General features: G+C 40.3%; 1 protein-coding gene across 1 annotated transcript in view; it reads right to left on the reverse strand.

Annotated features, from left to right (window-relative positions):
• Window positions 1-2,318: 2,318 nt before the first annotated feature.
• il17rc (interleukin 17 receptor C) overlaps window positions 2,319-22,839 on the reverse strand; it is a 48,549-nt gene continuing 28,028 nt past the window's right edge. The window contains exons 10-14 of the mRNA XM_062052095.1: window positions 12,674-12,897; window positions 9,670-9,723; window positions 9,536-9,590; window positions 9,358-9,456; window positions 2,319-2,893 (exon numbers count right to left, since the gene is read on the reverse strand). Of these exons, the coding sequence (XP_061908079.1) occupies window positions 2,337-2,893; window positions 9,358-9,456; window positions 9,536-9,590; window positions 9,670-9,723; window positions 12,674-12,897 (989 nt within the window). The 3' untranslated portion in view covers window positions 2,319-2,336. The remainder of the gene's footprint in view (window positions 2,894-9,357; window positions 9,457-9,535; window positions 9,591-9,669; window positions 9,724-12,673; window positions 12,898-22,839) is intronic.

Genomic DNA, 22,839 nt, shown 5'->3' on the forward strand with positions numbered 1-22,839 from the left:
GATCATCTCTGCAGCGATCACAAAGTCAAGAGGACCAAAGACTGCAGCAGGAAGCCAACAACCAGCAATCAGGGCATTCATGGATGATCTTACCGTGATAACACCAACTCACGTGCAGGCAAGATGGGTCCTGGTGGAACTGGATTGTATGGCTACTTGGGCAAAGATGATCTTCAAGCCCAAGAAATCAAGGTGTCTGGTGATCCAAAAGGGAAAAACAACGGGAAAGTTCAAGCTGCTTGTTCAGGGGGAAACGATCCCGAACATCCAGGGGAACCCTATTAAATGCCTTGGAAAGTGGTATGATGATTCCATGACAGATAAAAACAGCATCTCCAGCACCGAAAATCAAGTTGAAGAATGGTTGAAAAAGATTGACAAGTCTGGTCTGCCTGGGAAATACAAGTGCTGGATCTACTAGCATGGCCTACTCCAAAGACTTATGTGGCTTCTCACTGTGTACGAAGTGGCCATAACAACAGTTGAAGGGTTGGAGAGGAAGTTCAACAAGCATCTTCGTAAATGGTTGGGAATACCCCCAAGCTTTACATCTACGGGGCTCTACATAAGGTCGGGTCAGCTCCAGCTCCCCCTGTCTTCAGTTGTGGAGGAGTTTAAAGTCGCAAAATGCAGACTTTCCCTGACGTATAGGGACTCCCAAGATCAACTCATCAGGGAAGCTGGAATAAGAACAAGATCTGGCAGGAAGTGGGCCGCCAGCACTGCTGTTACCCAGGCAGAATCATCTCTCAGGACCAAAGATACCATCGGAAGCCCTTGCACTGGAAGACAGGGTCTAGGAACATCACATTTCCAGCAGTGGTCCAAGTCCACTCCCAGGGAAAAGAGGACCATGATCCAGGATGAAGTTCGAAACCTTGAGGAAGAAGGAAGAAGAGCTAAAGCCGTCGAGCTCGCAACCCAAGGTGCCTGGACAAGGTGGAACCTTCCCAAGAGGACCGTGACGTGGAGTGAACTGTGGAGGCTGGAGCCGTTTCGTATCTCGTTTCTGCTCCGAGCAGTATACGACACCCTGCCGACCCCAGTCAACTTGCATAGGTGGGGAATGAGGGAGGACCCGCTGTGCAGGTTGTGTGGCGGTAAAGGAACTATGGCGCATATTCTTTCTGGGTGCAAAACAGCATTGACCCAGGGAAGATACAGGTGGCGCCATGACAGGGTGTTGGCAATGCTCGCAAACATCTTAGAGCAAGAGAGGAGAAAGAAACACCACGCCAAAACTAAGCCACTGCTGAGCACCATCACCTTCGTGAAAGAGGGTCATAGACCAGTTGTCCAAGGCCAAGCCAAGCAAAACTTCCTGCAGTTGGCCCAGTGTTGGGAGATGGAGGTCGACCTGGGGAGGAAGCTCCTCTTCCCAGAGGCGGTACTGTCCACCACTCTAAGACCAGATATAGTTATGTGGTCCCCACAGGGAAAGAAAATCATCCTGGTGGAACTTACTGTCCCATGGGAGGAGGGATGTGAGGAAGCGGCAGAGAGGAAGAAAACAAAGTACCAACAACTTGTCCAGGACTGCCGGGACAAGGGGTGGATGGCATGGCTGATGACAGTGGAAGTTGGATGTCGAGGATTCCCTGCTCAATCTGTGTGGAATCTGATGACAAAGGTCGGATTGAGAGGTCACTCGAGGAAAACAGCCGTTCGTAGGCTGGGAGAAGCGGCAGAGAGAGCCTCCTGTTGGCTCTGGCATAAAAGAGAGGACAATAGCTGGAAGCCTGGATGAGAGGGGCAGTGATCTGGCCAATCACTGCTGACCCACCAACCGGAGAGTGTTGTGGTTAAGGGTCGAAACACTCGGTGAACGTTGGGGACCACCTGATGACCTCTTGTCCAGGCCAAAGCTTTATCTATTAGAAATGGATTAAAATAGCATCTTTGATGTATTTGCAAACCGTATATATATATATATATATATATACATACACATAGCCCGGCCCCCGGCCAAATTTTCTTAACCTGATGCGAGTCAAAATGGATAATATCACCCTAAATGAAAACTATGTTTACTTTGTTATAGATCATCAATAAGACAACAGTACACACGCACTTTGGCCTAATGCAAATGCAAAATATTAAAATTGTTAGCATATTTGTATTTCATTTCTTTAACTGGGACAGTGTGCATTAACAACACTTGAATAAACAGTGTAAATGCGCCGGACTTAGCATAAATGCTCATTTCCAGCCGTAGTCTCAAGGCAGGTCTCTGAAACAACACAGCGAGACACATAAGACTTTAAAACCCTGATGACAGAAATAACAACCAAATAAATAAGACAACATAAAACAAACAGTTGCAACACACAATTACTTTAATCTCCATCCAACCCAGGCTTCCCTTTTCCAAGCTCATATATTAAAGTTTTGGTCTGGGAGGGAATATGGAGCAGCTCAAGGCCCTCAAACAGTCCCGCTGAGCCAGCGTGGCGCTTCACCACGCTGGGGTCAAAGGTGACCAGGAGAAAACGTTGTCCGACGCGACCCTTCTGCTTGTCCTGGTGGATGAGGCACAGCGAGGCGGTGAAAGCATCCGAGTACGGAGACGGTATGAGAGGCACATCCCCAAAGTCTCCTTCCGCTTCCTGGTGCCGATTGCTCGACTCGTGCGCCAGCTCCAAGGCTCCGGGGGTCAAGATGAGCACTGCGCGGCTCTTGGAGTGCAGCAGCTGGGAGTGTAGCCAGACCACGGGGCCCAGGCTGTGCTGCTCCCTCCTGCTCCACTGGTCCACGCACACACTCAACTTCTGCTGCTTGAGCAGAGAGCCCAGGTCACAAACCTTCTCTGAAATGTCCTTGTCAACACCTGGAGGACTCAGGAGCACAACGTGCGGACTCGTCCTAACTCCACGGGAAGCTCTGCGCACACATTCTACAGGAGGAAAAAATAAATAAATCACACACATACACACACACACACACACACACACACACACACACACACACACACACACACACACACACACACACACACACACACACACACACACACACACACACACACACACACACACACACACACACACAGTTGTGTGCCGTCAGGGCCAGCAAGGCCTTCTCTGCTGGCCTAACATAACCAGAAATCATGATCATAATTAAAGATACAATTATTTTTTAATTTACTTTCCCTAAATATCTAAAAGTATTCATATTCTCTTCATGTCATATTATGCTCCTTCCAGTGCTGTTGTTTTTAGTTTTAATTTATATCCAATCAGAATTCAGCTAGTTTATGTTGCCATGCTGTACCAAATCTGCCCCGGGCCTTCAGAATCAACAATGCGGGTGTCTGTGCACTGTAAGTGAACGGGGACATACAGTTGATAGACAGTTGCGATAGCCAATCAGATCACGAGTTGTTGTCAGTAAGGCCTTCTAGATGGCCTCACGTTGAACGTGACATTTACGCGTCCTGTGATTGGATACTTATGCGAGTCTATCAACTTACATATCAATATGATATTAATACATATGCATATATTAATAAATATAGAAATACAAATGTGATATACAAATAAATAAATAATTTGTATAAATAAACACGTATTCGTAAATATATTTTGGAGATTTGAATATAAATATGCTTGATTTTGTATTTGTAGTTGTATTGAATTTGCATATGTGGATCGCTTTTTTGCTTTTGCGTCGATGAGACATTCCTCCCACAAACCAGATGCACAAATAAATGTGACCTACACACTCCCCTGGACAACCAGCAGAGGGCACTGCAGCCTGATAAGAGATCAGTATTTACATCGGGACAAGGTCATTAAACGGCATTGATACAATAAAATAAGCAGCTAGCACGGTCTTTCAGATTAACTGGATAAATTAGCATTAGCTAATACAACGCTAACATTAGCGAGCTCAGGCCCGTTGTGTGTTCTGTCTGTAAAGAGGTGGATTGTTTTTGTGCAGAGAACTCTGGGCATTTTGCATATAATGCATATAATGCTCTGTGACCCAGACCGCTCTGGCTGCAGTGCCCTCTGCTGGTTGTTCAGGAGAGTGTGTAGGTCACATTTATTTGTGCATTTGGTTTGTGGTAGGAATGTCTCATCGACACAAAAGCAAAAAGCGATCCACGTATGCAAATTCAATACAAATACAAAATCAAGCATATTTAAATTTCAAATCTCAAAAATAGATTTACAAATACACGTTTATTTATACAAATTCTTGATTTATTTGTATGTCACATTTTTATATTTATACATTTTTAGGGATGTCCGATAATATGCGTTAAAATGTAATATCGCAAATTATCGGTATCGTTTTTTTTATTATCGGTATCGTTTTTTTGTTGTTGTTTTAAAAAAAAAATTAAATCAACATAAAAAACACAAGATACACTTACAATTAATGCACCAACCCAAAAAACCTCCCTCCTCATTCACACAAAAGGGTTGTTTCTTTCTGTTATTAATATTCTGGTTCCTACATTATATATCAATATATATCAATACAGTCTGCAGGGATACAGTCCGTAAGCACACATGATTGTGCGTGCTGCTGGTCCACTAATAGTACTAACCTTTAACAGTTAATGTTACTCATTTTCATTAATTACTAGTTTCTATGTAACTGTTTTTATATTGTTTTACTTTCTTTTTTATTCAAGAAAATGTTTTTAATTTATTTATATTATTTTATTTTATAATTTTTTTTTAAAAGTATCTTATCTTCACCATACCTGGTTGTCCAAATTAGACATAATAATGTGTTAATTCCACGACTGTATATATCGGTTGATATCGGTATCAGTAATTAAAGAGTTGGACAATATCGGAATATCGGATATCGGCAAAAAGCCATTATCGGACATCCCTATAAATTTTATTTGTATATATTTTCAAATCTCAAAAGTATATTTAGAAATACGCGTTTATCTATACAAATTATTTATTTATTTGTATATCACCTCTGTATTTGTATATTTATTAATATATGCATATGTATTAATATCATATTGATATATATGTTGATGTGAGACAATTCTACTTCCATAGATACTCATCGGGACCGTTAGCGGATTAATTTGAGAACACAGAGTTGATAGACAGTTGCGATAGCCAATCATATCACAAGTTGTTGACAGGAGCTGTTCTGTTACAACTAAAAGTTGTAAACTATTGTTGTTAAAGTGTGTCATGCTTGTCATTTAACTAACATTGTTACATGTACAGGGAAGGACAGAGCAGGCTGTACTTCCTGAGGAGGCTGCGCTCCTTCAACATTTGCAAAACACTTCTGTGGATGTACTACCAGTCTGTGGTTGTCAGTGTTCTGTACTACATGGTAGTGTGCTGGGGGGGGCAGTACATCTAAGAAGGACAGCTCCAGACTGGAGAAACTGATCAGGCGGGCCGGCTCTATGATGGGAATAAAACTGGACTCACTGGTGACGGTGGCAGAGAAGAGGACTGTGGAAAAACTAGTGAGCATCATGGATGGATGGACTGTACAACTCCTCTCTGGGGGCAGGGGGGTACTAGGATGACAGGGGATGCAAAACAATAACATATAACCCCACTATTTATTTTTTTTTTTTTAAATTCGATCTCAATTCTGTACACTGCTGCTGGAATTTAAATTTTCCTGAGGGAACTCTCCTGAAAGAATCAATCAAGTACTATCTATCTATCTATCTATCTATCTATCTATCTATCTATCTATCTATCTATCTATCTATCTATCTATCTATCTATCTATCTATATCTTTATTTATATCTATCTATCTATCTATCTATCTATCTATCTATCTATCTATCTATCTATCTATCTATCTATCTATCTATCTATCTATCTATCTATCTATCTATCGCCATCATGTGGTCAGGGCAGTTAATATATATTTGAGAAGTGTGTACTTTGAATCAAACTTTATTGACCGGAAGTTGCATAAGCCAAGCAGATAAATTAACGGTATATGTTTTAATTGCTGATGTGTTTTTATTGATTTTTAACTGCGCCAGAAAATAACCAGTTTTGTACATTGTTGATGTGTTAATCAGTAGGGTGTAAATGTGTTACTGTATAGTATTTCTCCAGCAATGATCATGTGGTGACATCAATTATGGTATTTTGAGAGGTATTCATTGAAGTTGAGATCACTGAAGGCCTAGGTGGGAAACGCACGGCCTGCCACTGCACACACAACAATACAAAACAGACTGCAGAAATCTCTCGTTTTTGCTGCTAAATGGTCAATTAACTACCGCAAAGTAGGAATTATTCATTTTAAATCAAATATTTTCCTAGCTTAAGCATACAAAAACGTGTTAGTGACCTTCTAAATACAGTTTGTAACAATATGAAAGCCCTAGACATGAAATAACACCCACATAGTCACCTTTACACTCGTAAGGCTGAGCCAATCAGTGGCCACCACACAAACAGCACACTCAGCCAATACTGCTGTAGTATTTATATTTTTTGTTTATTTACACATTTGTATGCTTTGATTTTATGCAAAATACACACAGTGCCGCACAAGGGTTGGAATTGGGGGTTAAATCACCAAAGTGATTCCCGGGCGCGGCCACCGCTGCTGCTCACGGCTCCCCTCCCCTTGTAGTTAGATTGTCCGCCCTGAGATCGTTAAGTCGAGTCATACCAAAGACTATAAAAATGGGACCCATTACCTCCCTGCTTGGCACTCAGCATCAAGAGTTGGAATTGGGGGTTAAATCACCAAAAATGATTCCCGAGCGCGGCCACTGCTGCTGCTCACTGCTCCCCTCACCTCCCAGGGGGTGAACATGGGGATGGGTCAAATGCAGAGGACAAATTTCACCACGCCTAGTGTGTGTGTGACAATCAGCGGTACTTTAACTTTAACATGTTAATAAGCACATCAAATAATGAATGACAGGACGTTTCGTATGACTTTTTACCACAAAGGTATTCCTTCGATGCTCAGTCACTGATAATAATTTCATGGCAAACTTTCCCAAATATTATGGAAGTATTATTGTAGCAAAATGATTTGCAAAAGTGTATCTCAATCTGTGCGCGTGTAATCCATTTTGCATGCGCGTGTGCTAATTTTTGTGTCTGTATATCAATCAGAGTGTGTGTTTCAGATCTGTGTACGTGTGTTTTAAGTTGTCTGTCTGTCCCTAATCAGAAAGAACCCTGTCTAGCAGCTGTCTACTTACTTTTGGGACACTTTTGCCGTGTACGATTTGAGCAAGTGCATCCAGATTAGTGAGCGTGTAGTACAATCTGCGCGTGCGTGTCTATGAACTGCGAGAAGCAGGAACCCTCTATTGCGGGCGTGTCAAACTAATTTTAGCTCAGGGGCCGCATGGAAGAAAATCTATTCCCTAGTGGGATGGTCTGGTAAAATCATGGCATAATAATTTAAATATAAAGACAACTTCAAAATAGCCGGGGTTTTTTCGTAAAAAATTCTGAAAATATTACAAATTGTCGAAGCCTAAATGCTATTTAAGTTAATTTACATGTTATGGAAGGTGCTTTATTAGAGTACTTATAAGGCACACTTTATTTGTAATTATTACATTTGTGTGAATAATTCGATAACGTACTAAAGTTAAAGTCAAAGTTAAGATAAAGTACCAACGATTGTCACACACACACTAGGTGTGGTGAAATTTGACCCATCCCCGTGTTCACCCCCTGGGAGGTGAGGGGAGCAGTGAGCAGCAGCGGTGGCCACGCTTGGGAATCATTTTTGCTGATTTAACCCCCAATTCCAACCCTTGATGCTGAGTGCCAAGCAGGGAGGTAATGGGTCCCATTTTTATTGTCTTTGGTATGACTCGGCCGGGGTTTGAACTCACAACCTACCAATCTCAGGGCGGACACACTAACCACAAGGCCACTGAGCAGGTGGCCTATCTTATACTGCTTTAATACAGTAAAGAATATGTAACTGTTTAATTGCATTTATGGTGGAAGGATATGTGTGGTAATTAGGTTTGGACACAGTGTATGATGGGTTATGGAAGTCAGGTGTGGTGGAATCGAGCCACAAAGTTTTTTGACCTTACTCTTACTTTTTCTTACTCTTTCTTACTGTAACACACTCGCTTTATTCTGCTATACATTTTTTTCCCCACATCGTTATTGTTTGACGTTTTGGAATGATTAAGTTCACAAGTAAACGATACACAAAACAAAGAGGAGCGTCTGGAGTTTTTTTGTCAATTGTAGTTGCCGCAGCAAGCGGGAGCCGGAGAAAGTAGAGGAGCGTCAAGCTAGGAAACTACACAAATATTGCTCTTGGCAAAACAATTCAAACTAGTTGAAAATTCTGAGAAAAAAAATCTGTGCCGTTTTAGAACACAATGAACTTAGACTTTGTCGCTGTATATTTACAAATCCAGTCAACTTTAAGCCCTTCCTGTTTAGGATTCTCATGTTGGCAGTTGATTAAAGCCGTTTGGAAAAGCAAGAGTTAATTTCCTCACACCGCCGCATTGGTGACATCCGCAACTGCCACAACACATTAATTTTATCATCTTTCAAATATTACAATTATAGTATAATCAAAACAATTGTCAAAATGACACTATATTAGCCGAAATCAAGGTAACATAGCAATAAACTTAACCAATGTGATCATGGTAGGTTTAAGCATAAAATAAAATAAAACAAACAACAAATGTGGAAACAGACAATTTTATAATGGAGTTCAGAGTGCACATCGTGCCGTCAAGAAATTGCAAGCGCTGCACTGAACTCCATTTACAAAGACGATGGTCATGTTCGCTTAAGTCTTTGCATCTCGCCGTTTCGTTATTGTAGTCGTTGAGTGGATAATTTGCAACAAAAGAAAGTTTTGTGCGTCGCTACTGCATCAGTCTGCCGCCATCTGCTGCCAGCTACAACAGGAGCAGCTGATTGCTCGCACCTGCGCTGATTGGATTAGCGGCAGCCAATCCAAAGTCAGCTGACAAGTCATCTTTAAACACGGTCATGTGTGACGTGGCTTACACTTGAATTGCTGTTGCAACATCTAGTGCTACAAAGGTGTGCTTGTCACTGTGTGTGCCAAATCCTGCAATGATTTGCAGTGGTGCGCATTCAGCTATGTGAGAAACTTCAAGTCAATCTAACATTCTAACATCTAGAAAAAATATTGGACTCGCAACAAAGAAGGGGTGGTTGCTTGGCCAAATTGTCACGACCTTTTTTGCGCCGCGTTTTGTGGGAAAAAATATAGAGTGGGGTACTTCCTGTATTACACCATGAAAAGTTGTACTGCATGATGTAGTAAAAAGTACCGGATGCCTTTGTGGGGAGACTTTTGAACAAAGTGTATCTGGTCATTGCTGCAGCCTGTCATGTTGTGCAGCTTCAACTTACTCTTGACAAAGTCATGCAGGTAACACAACATCAGCGTCGCCAAGGAAACCAGCAGCAAAAGAGCCACTAGCAGCAAACACCAGCGCCACCTGGCGGCTGCTGCAAGGACAACAACAACAACAATATGACTAAAAGAAGAGCAGCTACACTTTTGTAGTGAGTATTTGTGCCAACGTACAGTTGTGATGACAGAAAGGACCGAGGGGGAGGTCTGCTTCACTTCCTACTTTCATCTGTGCATAAATATTGGGATGTTAAAAACAAATATTTTGTGTTAAAAATATGATGGACTGACTGGAAAATGTTATTTACCATCACGCATGGCGAAAGCTGCAGGTTGATGTCTTCAAAGACCACCATTTTTACCTGGAGACACAATGGAAAAATATTGTTTGTATATGAAATAAATAAATATATTAATACATAGAAACTTTGATTATAATAATAACAATAATAATACGTTTTATTGTTACTATTATTCATTTATTAGGCAAGGCAAGTTTATTTACAGAGCACAATTTGTACACAAGGCAACTTAAAGGTGCTTTACAGAAACTTACCAGAAGAATAATCATAAAATGATCATAAAAATAAAAAATAAATTAATCGTAAAATTAATCATAATACAAATTAAAAACATTAAAATAAAATCATCATAAAAGCTATTGTAATTTAAATACAATCACAGAGTGTAGATACAATACTTTCAGTTGTCATATGCACAATTAAATAAAAGTGTAAAACCACTTTTATTTGAACATTGCCAACATTGAGGTCCGTCTCACATCTTCCAGAAGACCATTCCAGATTTTAGAAGCATAAAACTGAATAATGAAAAATTATTATTTTTCATTATTCGTAATGCAAATGATTATTAATAATGAACAATATTACAAATGAAAAATATTATTATCATTACTGTAACACAAATAATAATAACAATATGATAATAATAATAATTATTACTATTATAAATACAATTTGTATTACGGTATTAGAAGTAGTCCCATTTGCAAGTATGCATTCAGTTCAGTTTGTCCTAAGGCTGTTTCTGTAGTACTATTCTGTTCCCTACTGCCATTAAGATGAATGTGGCAGTCTTGTCTTTTGTTGAGTGCCAAAAAAAAGTGTTTATACTGTAAGTACTGTACTTATTACACATCAGATGATTGATTCTTATATATATATATATATATATATATATATATATATATATATATATATATATATATATACACACACCCACACACATCCATCCATCCATCCATTTTCTACCGCTTGTCCCTTTTTGGGGTCGCGGGGGGCGCTGGAGCCTATCTCAGCTATATATATATATATATATATATATGATTTTATTTTAAGTTTTAAGCTTGATTACCAAATTTGGAGGTGTTAAAATCACCCTATAATATTGCCAATGCTAACTACTAGCATCTGTATGGCGAATCACATGTAAATTAGCATTGAGCTAGAGCAATTGTTTTAAAGCTTTTACTTTATGCTGGCCTGTCACAAATAAGGTATTTTGTATCTCAATTAAGTTATAGCGACAGTGTTTATTGTTATTATGTATGTCCAGTTTTACTACGCTAGCGCCAGCAGAACAATATTGATCTCTATTGGATGGGAAACTATTACTTCTGCTAAAACTATTTCAATATATTGTTATTAATAGAGATTATTATCATCATTAGTATTATAAGTAGTAGGGTCAATGGAATTTATTTGATACATTGATTTGCATCGTTTAAAAACAATTAGTAATATTAATACCGCTACCATTACAATGATTCTAATTAGCCTTAACATATTAATTTATAATCATAATAAATATATTAAATAGCAAGACCATCCAAAGGTGTATGGAAATTAAAAAATATTAAGTAAAAGAAACACAAGGAGTTTTAGGTCCGGCATTCTAAACTATGTGTCAAATGAGACACTTCTGATTAAGGGATATATAAATACATTTTAATTAGAGATGTCCGATAATATCGGCCTGCCGATATTATCGGCCGATAAATGCTTTAAAATGTAACATCTGAAATTATCGGTATCGTTTTTTTTATTATTGGTATCGTTTTTACATTTTTTTATTAAATCAACATAAAAAACACAAGATACACTTACAATTAGTACACCAACCCCAAAAACTTTCCTCCCCCATTTACACTCATTCACACTCATTCACACAAAAGGGTTGTTTCTTTCTGTTATTAATATTCTGGTTCCTACATTATATATCAATATATATCAATACAGTCTGCAAGGGATACAGTCCGTAAGCACACATGATTGTGCGTGCTGCTGGTCCACTAATAGTACTAACCTTTAACAGTTAATTTTACTCATTTTCATTAATTACTAGTTTCAATGTAACTGTTTTTATATTGTTTGACTTTATTTTTTTTTTCAAGAAAATGTTTTTAATTTATTTATCTTATTTTATTTTATAAATTTTTTTAAAATTATCTTCACCATACCTGGTTGTCCAAATTAGGCATACTAATGTGTTAATTCCACGACTGTATATATCGGTTGATATATGTATCGGTTGATATCGGTATCGGAACTTAAGAGTTGGACAATATCGGAATATCGGATATCGGCAAAAAGCCATAATCGGACATCCCTAATTTTAATAAATCTATTCTTTTTGATTGATGATTAACAAGTTTAAACCATAACTCAATGTTTTCTTATTTTTTTCTCATTTGAAAACATGATCTACTAGTCTTAAAACCTGTTTAATGATTTAAAAATAAATGAATGGCTGACTAGTGTTACTTTGCATGGACATATAACAATAAAACAAGAGTAAATGCAGGGATATAAAACTTGAATCAAGTGTGTGGGTCCAATGTGGGCCCAGGTCCATCTTTTCCACTGGTAAAATCCATCCATCCTTTTTCTAACGCTTGTCCCTTTTGGGGTTGCGGGGGGTGCTGGAGCCTATCTCAGCTGCATTCGGGCGGAAGGCGGGGTACACCCTGGACAAGTCGCCATCTCATCACAGGGCCAACACAGATAGACAGACAACATTCACACTCACATTCACACACTAGGGCCAATTGAGTGTTGCCAATCAACCTATCCCCAGGTGCATGTCTTCGGAGGTGGGAGGAAGCCGGAGTACCCGGAGGGAACCCACGCAGTCACGGGGAGAACACGCAAACTCCACACAGAAAGATCCCAAGCCCGGGATTGAACTCAGGACTACTCAGGACCTTTGTATTGTGAGGCACATGCACTAACCCCTGTTCCACCGTGCTGCCCCACTGGGAAAATACTTCTACTAAAGTCATGTTTTTCTCACCCAGCGTCCATTGCGTTGCTTCCATGTTGTTTTGTTCAGCAGCTGCCTGAAGCCTTCAATTTCAATGCAGCTGTGACGCCCAGTCCGTCGACAGGGCCACACTTCCCCTTCCAACCGGCAGGGGGCAGACACGTTCCACTGCAGCATTTGGCCTCGGTTGTTCATTTGAGCGTAAACCACCGAAGTGGACAAGTTGTTGCGCAGCAGGCTGGTGTGGAGGAACCCTGATGATGGACACACCACAGCGACATCTGCTGACCAATCTGTGCAACTTCAACACTTGAACATATTTCATTTGGAAATCTACCAACAATTCTGACGAAAAGCAGCATCAAGTCAGTATTTTATAAATATCATTACTACATCATATATTTGTTATTATATATTCATTTATATTTAGTATTTATTGTGTGTACGATTCTTTAAAGCCAAAAGGTTACAGATGATGGCAAAGAGAATTTATGTGACGATAACCACAGAACCACATATTACAAAACCCAAAACCAGTGAAGTTGGCACGTTGTGTAAATCGTAAATAAAAACAGAATACAACGACTTCCTAATCCTTTTCAACCTATATTCAATTGAATAGACTGCAAAGACAAGATACTTAACGTTCGAACTAGAAAACTTTATTTTTTGCAAATATTAGCTCATTTGGAATTTGATGCCTGCAACATGTTTCAAAAAAGCTGGCACAAGTGGCAAAAAAGACTGAGAAAGTTGAGGAATGCTCATCAAACACTTATTTGGAACATCCCACAGGTGAACAGGCTAATTGGGAACAGGTGGGTGCCATGATTGAGTATAAATGCAGCTTCCATGAAATGCTCAGTCATTTACAAACAAGGATGGGGTGAGGGTCACCACTTTATGAACAAATGCGTGAGCAAATTGTCGAACAGTTTAAGAACATTTCTCAACGAGCTGTTGCAAGGGCTTTAGGGATTTCACCATCTAAGGTCTGTAACATACTTGCCAACCTTGAGACCTCCGATATCGGGAGGTGGGGGGTGAGGGGGCGTGGTCGGGGGCGTGGTTAAGAGGGGAATATATTTAAGCTAGAATTCACCAACTCAAGTATTTCATATATATATATATATATATATATATATATATATATATATATATATATATATATATATATATATATATATATATATATATATATATATATATATGTATGAAATACTTGACTTTCAGTGAATTCTAGCTATATATATATATATTTATTTTATTATACATATACATTTTTAAAAAATACTTGAATTTCAGTGTTCTGTAGGCTATCCGGTAGATGGCCGTATTGTCCTGTTTAAGAGTGTCACAACATTGCTGTTTACGGCAGAAGAACTGCTTTACGGTAGACCAGGGGTCACCAACGCGGTGCCCGCGGGCACCAGGTCGCCCGTAAGGACCAGATGAGTCGCCCGCGGGCCTGCTCTAAAAAAAAAAAGAACTTTTTTTTTTTTTTTTTTTTTTTTTTTTTAAATTAAATCTACATAGAAAAAACACAAGATACACTTTCAATCAGTGCATCAACCCAAACAACCTCCCCCATGCACACTCATCCACACCCACTCACACAAAAGAGGTTATTTCTTTCTGCTACCAATATTCTGGTTCCCACAACATAGACAACACATCTGCAAGGGACACAGTCCCTGAAGCACACATGATTGTATAGGCTGCTGGTCCACTAACATTTTCATTAATTACTATTTTTTATGTAATTATTTTTATATTGTTTTACTTTCTTTTTTATCCAAGAAAATGTTTTTTATTTATTTATCTTATTTTGTTTTATTTTTAAAAAAAGGGCCTTATCTTCAACAGACCTGGTTGTCAATGAAATTAGATTTGTTTAAAGGGTTTTTTTAAACCAGGCCCAGTCCAGATAATGTCCAAGTCGGACTCAGCAACACACACCTTCATTCATGTACACAGAAAAAAATTAGGGAACCCAACAGATTGCATATAATTTATAAACAAAATTACATTTTCAAAATAAGCATTTATCTGCAGTCCAGATTATGTCCAGGTCACTCAAATTAGGGAACACAACAACAGATATCATATAATCTATAAACATAATTATACTTTCAAAATAAGCCTTTGAGGACTTCCCATCTTTTTTTTTAATGTTTTTTGGCATCATTATCATTTTCAACCATGTAACTTTCTAAAGTTAGAAAATACTGAATAAATGTTTTAAAGAAAGTAATACTAAGTGAATATCTGTTTTTGGCCTTAAAAATAAACATTTTACCGAGTACTATCATTAAATTGACTAAATCATGATTGTCAATGAACTCTCCTAAAATAACAGAAACCACATTAAGCTTCATAAACAAACCAATCCTTAAACACATTTTTTCAACTTCCACCCAAAACAAAGACACAATATGACAATACCAAAACAAATGCAGGGTGATTCAGGCTCCTGACAACAAAATCGGCAATCATCTGACTCTGTCATATTCCATAATTTTAACATTTTCCCTGTGGGTAAGAAGTTTTAAATAATTTTAATTTGAAAATAACGATTTTGCACATCGATAGTAGTTTTATAGATTAGTTTGAATATGGCATCCCATGGCAACGGGAAGTCAAAAAAGTCCTCCCATTTTCCATTTGTGTTGTATGAGGCAGCCTTCAAAGATTTCTTTATTAAATAAAAATTATATATTTTTCTATTTATTTTAGTTCCTTTTTGCCAACTAGAATTTCTTATTAGAGGTTTACAAACTAATGATTTAGTAGTTCTATAATTAATTATTTGTTTCTATCTTTTCCCAATTACTCCAGTTAGTTGATAAAATGAAAAGCTTGAGCAAGCATCACCCTACATAGCTCTAAATTCATCATACTTCATAATTTTACCATTCTCATTGATAATATCATTGACAAAAATGATTCCTCTTTCAAACATATTTTTCCAAAAGAAAGGCTTTCCATCTATTACAATATTAGAGTTCATCCATATTAACTGCTGCAAAATATCGTCTCTTTTTTCTGGCACATAAAATTGAAAACACCACTATGAGTGGACTGTTTCCTTTATGAACCCTGCCATGTTTCCCAGCAGACTCTCTGGGAGGGGATCACTTGTAAAAAAGGATACAATTTCTTTTGATACAGTACATGTTTTTTGTCCAACAGGACATTTGTGTACCACTCAATGTTTAAATACATCTTTGGGACAATTGATGCTTTTAAAGACAGACACATAGTTTCAAGGTTGAGAAGTTTCAGGACCCCATATTCATACTCTTTGTACAAAACCTTTCTTTTAATCTTTTCTGGTTTGCCGTTCCAGACAAAATCGAAGACCCTCCGCTCATAAATCTTAAAAAAGTTTTGTGATGGAGCTGGTAATGACAAAAACAAATAAATAAATTGAGGAATAATTAACGAGTTGGCAATAGACATTTTACCATACAAGGTTAGGGATTTCCCTTTCCATAATTGCATAATTTTGTCCAGCTTTCTTAGTCGATTATCATAATTTACTGAGCCTAGATCTTCCAGATTTTCTGGGACAACAACACCAAGTATGTTAACTGGTCCATCTGTCCACAAAACAGGCACTTTGCATTCCATTCGAAAGGACGTTCCCTTTAGATTTCCGATCCTTAACATTTTACATTTATCATAATTAAGCTTAAGGCCAGATTGCTGTGAAAATATGTCCAAAAGATTAAGAAGGTTCCGCAAACAATGAGGAAAAATCTTATCTTTGTGAATCAGCCTTTTCTGACATGAACTTCATCAAGAACAAACACAGAACACGCCTCACTGATGCACATCTGCAAGACTCACTCAGAGTTGCAGTGTCAAGTTACACACCAGAGTACAACACACTAGTTAACAGCATGCAATGCCAGGCTTCCCACTAACTGACAAAGAAACAGATAACAGATTTGGTGTCCAGTTCAAAGTGTGACATGATTAAAAAATTTGAGAGTTTACTTTTGTATTTTACATGAGTTATTATTTGTACAAACATGGTGCAAAGTAATTCATGATTTGTTAAAAAATGTTAGTGGCTAGCTAGTTAAAATGGGATATTGTGATTTCACAAGACTGTCTTAGAAGTGATCATTTGAAAATGTTCAATTTGAAAAATGTGCACTTAGAGAAAATATAAAAATAAAGTGTTGCATATTGATATTTATCTGTTTCTATATATATTTACTGTGAGAAATCATTAAGATGATCAGTGTTTCCACAAAGATAAATATCATTAATTATTAATAATAACAGAGTTAAAGCTAAATTGAGCAAATTGGCTATTTCTGGCAATTTATTTAAGTGTGTATCTAACTGGTAGCCCTTCGCATTAATCAGTACCCAAGAAGTAGCCCTTGGTTTCAAAAAGGTTGGTGACCCCTGCGGTAGACTAAACGTGACTGCTGTTGTTGTGTGTTGTTACCGCGCTGGGAGGACGTTAATGAAACTGCCTAACAATAACCCCACATAAGAAACCAAGAACTCGCCCTCGATTATTCTACAGTTATGAAGTCATTGGGCAGGCAAGCTGTTTATATTGTGGGAAAGCGGACGTGAGAACAGGCTGTCCCCACTCAGGTCCGCATTGAGCTGGAGGGGGCGTGGCCTCCAGCTCCGGCTGAATACCGGGAGTTTGTCTGGAGAAAATTTCTGCCGGGAGGTTATCGGGAGAGGCGCTGAATACCGGGAGTCTCCCGCTAAAAACGGGAGGGTTGGCAAGTATGGTCTGTAATATCATCAAAAGGTTCAGAGAATCTGGAGAAATCACTACAAGTAACATTGAATGCTTGTGACCTTGGATCCCTCAGGCGGTACTGCATCAAAAACCGACATCAGTGTGTAAAGGATATCACCACATGGGCTCAGGAACACTTCAGAAAACCACTGTCAGTAACTATAGTTTGTCGCTACATCTGTAAGTGCAAGTTGAAACTCTACTATGCAAAGCGAAAGCCATTTATCAACAACACCCAGAAACGCCGCCGGCTTCGCTGGGCCCGAGCTCATCTAAGATGGACTGATGCGAAGTGGAAAAGTGTTCTGTGGTCTGACGAGTCCACATTTGAAATTGTTTTTGGAAACTGTGGACGTCGTGTCCTCCGGAACAAAGAGGAAAATAACCATCCGGATTGTTATAGGCGCAAAGTTCAAAAGCCAGCATCTGTGATGGTATGGGGGTGTATTAGTGCCCAAGACATGGGTAACTTACACATCTGTGAAGGCACCATTAATGCTGAAAGGTACATACATATGTTGCCATCCAAGCAAAGTTATCATGGACGCCCCTGCTTATTTCAGCAAGACAATGCCAAGCCACGTGTTACAACAGCGTGGCTTCATAGTAAAAGAGTGCAGGTACTAGCCTGGCCTGCCTGCAGTCCAGACCTGTCTCCCATTGAAAATGTGTGGCACAATATGAAGCCTAAAATACCACAAGGGAGACCCCGAACTGTTGAACAACTTCAGCTGTACATCAAGCAAGAATAGGAAAGAATTCCACCTGAAAAGCTTCAAAAATTGCACAAGCAGGTGTGTTGTGTATTGTTACTGTGTTTGCATCATGGCGCCGATCACGGCTGCCTCGGTGCTCTCGTGCGCTCTGTTTTGTTTGTTTTTGTGCGTAAATTGTGTGTCTGCGTGCTCTTACACCCGCGAAGAGCTACTGAACATCAGATCAATCACCCCTACGGACTTATTACCGGTCATTTTAGCGTCAGCTGCGGATTTGGTCCATTATTTGATCAAAAGAGGGAAACCGCACCGAAGAGGAAAGAGAGCGGGAGCCCTTGTCTGTCTACGCCAGGGGTCGCATTGGGGTAAAACAATTTGGCTGGGGGCCGCACCACATATATATATATATATATATATATATATATATATATATATATATATATATATATATATATATATATATATATATATATATATATATTATATGTAAATGTGTGTGTGTGTGTGTGTGTGCATATGTATATGTAAATGTGTATATATGTGTGTGTATATATGTATATGTATATGTCCATGTATATATATATGTATATGTGTATATATGTATATATATATGTATATGGGTCTATATGTGTGTGTGTGTATATGTATATATATATATATATATATATATATATATATATATATATATATATATATATATATATATATATATATATATATATATATATATATATATATATATATATATATATATATATATATATATAATATGTATTCATACATATATATATTCCTCGCGCACTAATTGACATAAAGAGCGCACTTGCTGCATGTCACGTTATCGATGGTAAAATGCATTTTTAGACAATATGATTTGCCTGAGTGGCTAGGAGACGGTAGAAAATGGACTAGTAAGGACAAATCTAAAAAATAATAATAATACAAAAATAAATAAATAAATAAAAACTTTTTTTTTTTTTTTTTTTTAACTTGGGACTTCCCGCGGGCTGGATTTTGGACGCTGGGGGGCAGTATCCGGACCGCAGGCCCTAGTTTGGGGACCCCTGGTCTACGCAGACGAGGATTACGCACGCCTTTACCTGGCATCTTTCTCTCCAACGTCAGCTCACTTGCCAACAAGATGGACGAGCTAGCGTTGCTGATGAGAAGAATCAAGGACTTTTCCTCATCTTGTGTTTTGTGCTTCACGGAAACGTGGCTGAGCGCCAGTGTCCTGGACAGCGCGGTTAACTGGAGGGCTTTCATCTTCTCCGCGCGGACCGAGACAAAACAAGAGGCGGTGGAGTCTGCTTCTTCATCAACAACAACTGGTGTACAGACGTGACGGTGATATCCCAACACTGCTCACCTGCTCTGGAATATCTTTTCATTCTCTGTAAGCCCTTTTACTCACCGCGTGAGATTATTTCATTCATACTGGTGGCTGCCTACATACCGCCCAACGCGGAAGTGCATGACGCTCAGCGCACGCTTGCAGACCAGATCTTACATGTGGAACGGTCTTTTCTGGACTCTCTTGTTATCGTGCTTGGTGATTTTAACAAGGGAAATCTGAGCCAGGAATTACCCAAGTATAGGCAGTTTATTAAATGCCCGACCAGAGAGGAGAAAACTTTGGATCACTGTTACACTACAATAAGTAAGACATACCATGCAGTCCCGCGCGCTGCTCTCGGACTATCAAATCACGTGATGGTGCACTTAAAGGCCTACTGATATGATTTTTTTAAATTTAAACGGGAATAGCAGATCCATTCTATGTGTCATACTTGATCATTTCGCGATATTGCCATATTTTTGCTGAAAGGATTTAGTAGAGAACATCGACGGTAAAGTTTGCAACTTTTGGTCGCTGGTAAAAAAAGCCTTGCCTGTACCGGAAGAAGCGTGACGTCACAGGTTGAAAGGCTCCTCACATTTGCCCATTGTTTACACCAGCAGCGAGAGAGATTCGGACCGAGGAAGCGATGATTACCCCATTAATTTGAGCCAGGATGAAAGATTCGTGGATGAGGAAAGTGAGAGTGAAGGACTAGAGTGCAGTGCAGGATGCATCTTTTTTCGCTCTGACCGTAACTTAGGTACAAGCTGGCTCATTGGAGTCCACACTCTCTCCTTTTTCTATTGTGGATCACGGATTTGTATTTTAAACCACCTCGGATACTATATCCTCTTGAAAATGAGAGTCGAGAACGCGAAATGGACATTCACAGTGACTTTTATCTCCACTACAATACATCGGCGAAACACTTTAGCTACGGAGCTAACGTGATAGCATCGGGCTTAACTGCATATAGAAACAAAAGAAATAAGCCCCTGACTGGAAGGATAGACAGAAAATCAACAATACTATTAAACCATGGACCTGTAAATACACGGTTAATGCTTTCCAGCCTGGCGAAGCTTAACAATGCTGTTGCTAACGATGCCATTGAAGCTAACTTAGCAACGGGACCTCACAGAGCTATGTTAAAAACATTAGCTATCCACCTACGCCAGCCAGCCCTCATCTGCTCATCAACACCCGTGCTCACCTGCGTTCCAGCGATCGACGGAGCGACGAAGGACTTCACCCGATCATCCATGCGGTCGGCGGCTAGCGTCGGATAGCGCGTATGCTATCCAAGTCAAAGTCCTCCTGCTTGTGTTGCTGGAGCCAGCCGCTAATACACCGATCCCACCTACAACTTTCTTCTTTGCAGTCTTCATTGTTCATTAAACAAATTGCAAAAGATTCACCAACACAAATGTCCAGAATACTGTGGAATTTTCAGATGAAAACAGAGCTTTTTGTATTGGATTTAATGGAGTCCGAATACTTCCGTTTCAACGATTGACGTCACGCGCATACGTCATCATACATAGACGTTTTCAACCGGAAGTTTAGCGGGAAATTTAAAATTGCACTTTATAAGTTAACCCGGCCGTATTGGCATGTGTTGCAATGTTAAGATTTCATCATTGATATATAAACTATCAGACTGCGTGGTCGGTAGTAGTGGGTTTCAGTAGGCCTTTAATCCCTTCATACAGACAGAGACTAAAACTGGCTAAACCTGTTATGAAGACCATTAAGTGTTACACCACTGAGGCTGTGGGGGAGCTGCGCGCATGTTTGGAGACGACAGACTGGGAGGCAATTGGAGCGGCCACGGACAATCTGGACGAGTATACGGACACTGTGACCTCATACATACAGTTCAATGAGGCGCGCATCATTCCAACGCGCACCAGGGCTTGTTATAACAACGACAAGCCCTGGTTCACACCCAAGCTCCGACAGCTGCGCAAGAAAAAGGACACTGTGTGGAGGAGCGGGGACCGGAGTACCTACAGAGAAGCGAACTACCACTTCAACAGGGAAGTGGAGAAAGCTAAATCTGTGTACTCTACTCGTCTACAGGAACAGTTCAGCTCCACTGACTCTACAGCCGTGTGGAGAGGATTAAGGGCCCTTACGAACTATAAGCCCAAAGCCCCCCAGGCCCTGAATGACCGGACTCTCGCTCAGGACCTCAACACACATTACTGTCATCACGAACGGCCATCAGCTGGCTCCTGTCTTCACTGACATTTTTAACACCTCTCTGGAGCTATGCCGCTTGCCGTCCTGTTTCAAGACCTCCACCATCGTCCCTGTCCCCAAGAAAGCACGGATCACAGGACTTAATGACTACAAGCCGGTGGCGCTGACGTCTGTGGTCATGAAGTCCTTTGAGTGCTTGGTCCTGCCCCACCTCAAGGACATCACCGCCCCCCTCCTGGCCCCACTGCAGTTCACCTACAGAGCCAACAGGTCTGTAGATGATGCAGTGAACCTGGCCCTCCACTTCATCCTGGAGCAACTGGACTCCCCAGGAACCTACGCCAGGATCCTATTTGTGGACTTCAGCTCTGCCTTCAACACCATCCTCCCTGGACTGCTACGAGACAAGCTCTACCAGCTCAGCGTGCCCGACTCCCTCTGCAGTTGGATCAATGACTTCCTGACAGACCGAAGACAGCACATGCGGCTGGGGAAGATTGTCTCGGACAATCGAACCACAAACACTGGTACTCCTCAGGGCTGTGTACTTTCCCCCTGGCTCTTCTCCCTGTACACAAACTGCTCCACCTCCAGTCACCAGTCGGTAAAGCTGCTCAAGTTTGCGGACGACACTACTCTCATCGGGCTCATCTCGGATGGCGACGAGTCCACCTACAGGAGAGAGGTGGACCGGCTGGCGTCCTGGTGCAGCCTCATCAACCTGGAGCTGAACGCCCAGAAAACAGTGGAGATGATCTTGGACTTCAGGAAAGTCAAAGCCCCACCATCCCCCCTCACCCCGATTGACTCTCCCACCTCCGTCTCCATTGTGGACTCCATCTGTTTCTGGGCACCACCATCACCCATCACCTCAAGTGGGAGCCAACCATCAGCTCCCTCATCAAGAAGGCCCAGCAGAGGATGTACTTCCTGCGGCAGCTGAAAAAACTGAAGGTGCCGACCGAGATGCTGGGGAAGTTTTACTCAGCCATCATCGAGTCCATCCTCACCTCCTCCATCACCGCGTGGTTCCCCGGCGCCACAGTCCGGGACAAGCATCGACTGCAGCGCATGGTACGTGCTGCTGAGAAGGTGATTGGCTGCAAACTCCCACCCCTCCAGGACCTGTTCTCCTCCAGGACCTGTTCTCCTCCAG

The sequence above is a fragment of the Entelurus aequoreus genome, linkage group LG01, assembly GCF_033978785.1.
Source record: "Entelurus aequoreus isolate RoL-2023_Sb linkage group LG01, RoL_Eaeq_v1.1, whole genome shotgun sequence".
Lineage (NCBI taxonomy): Eukaryota > Metazoa > Chordata > Actinopteri > Syngnathiformes > Syngnathidae > Entelurus > Entelurus aequoreus.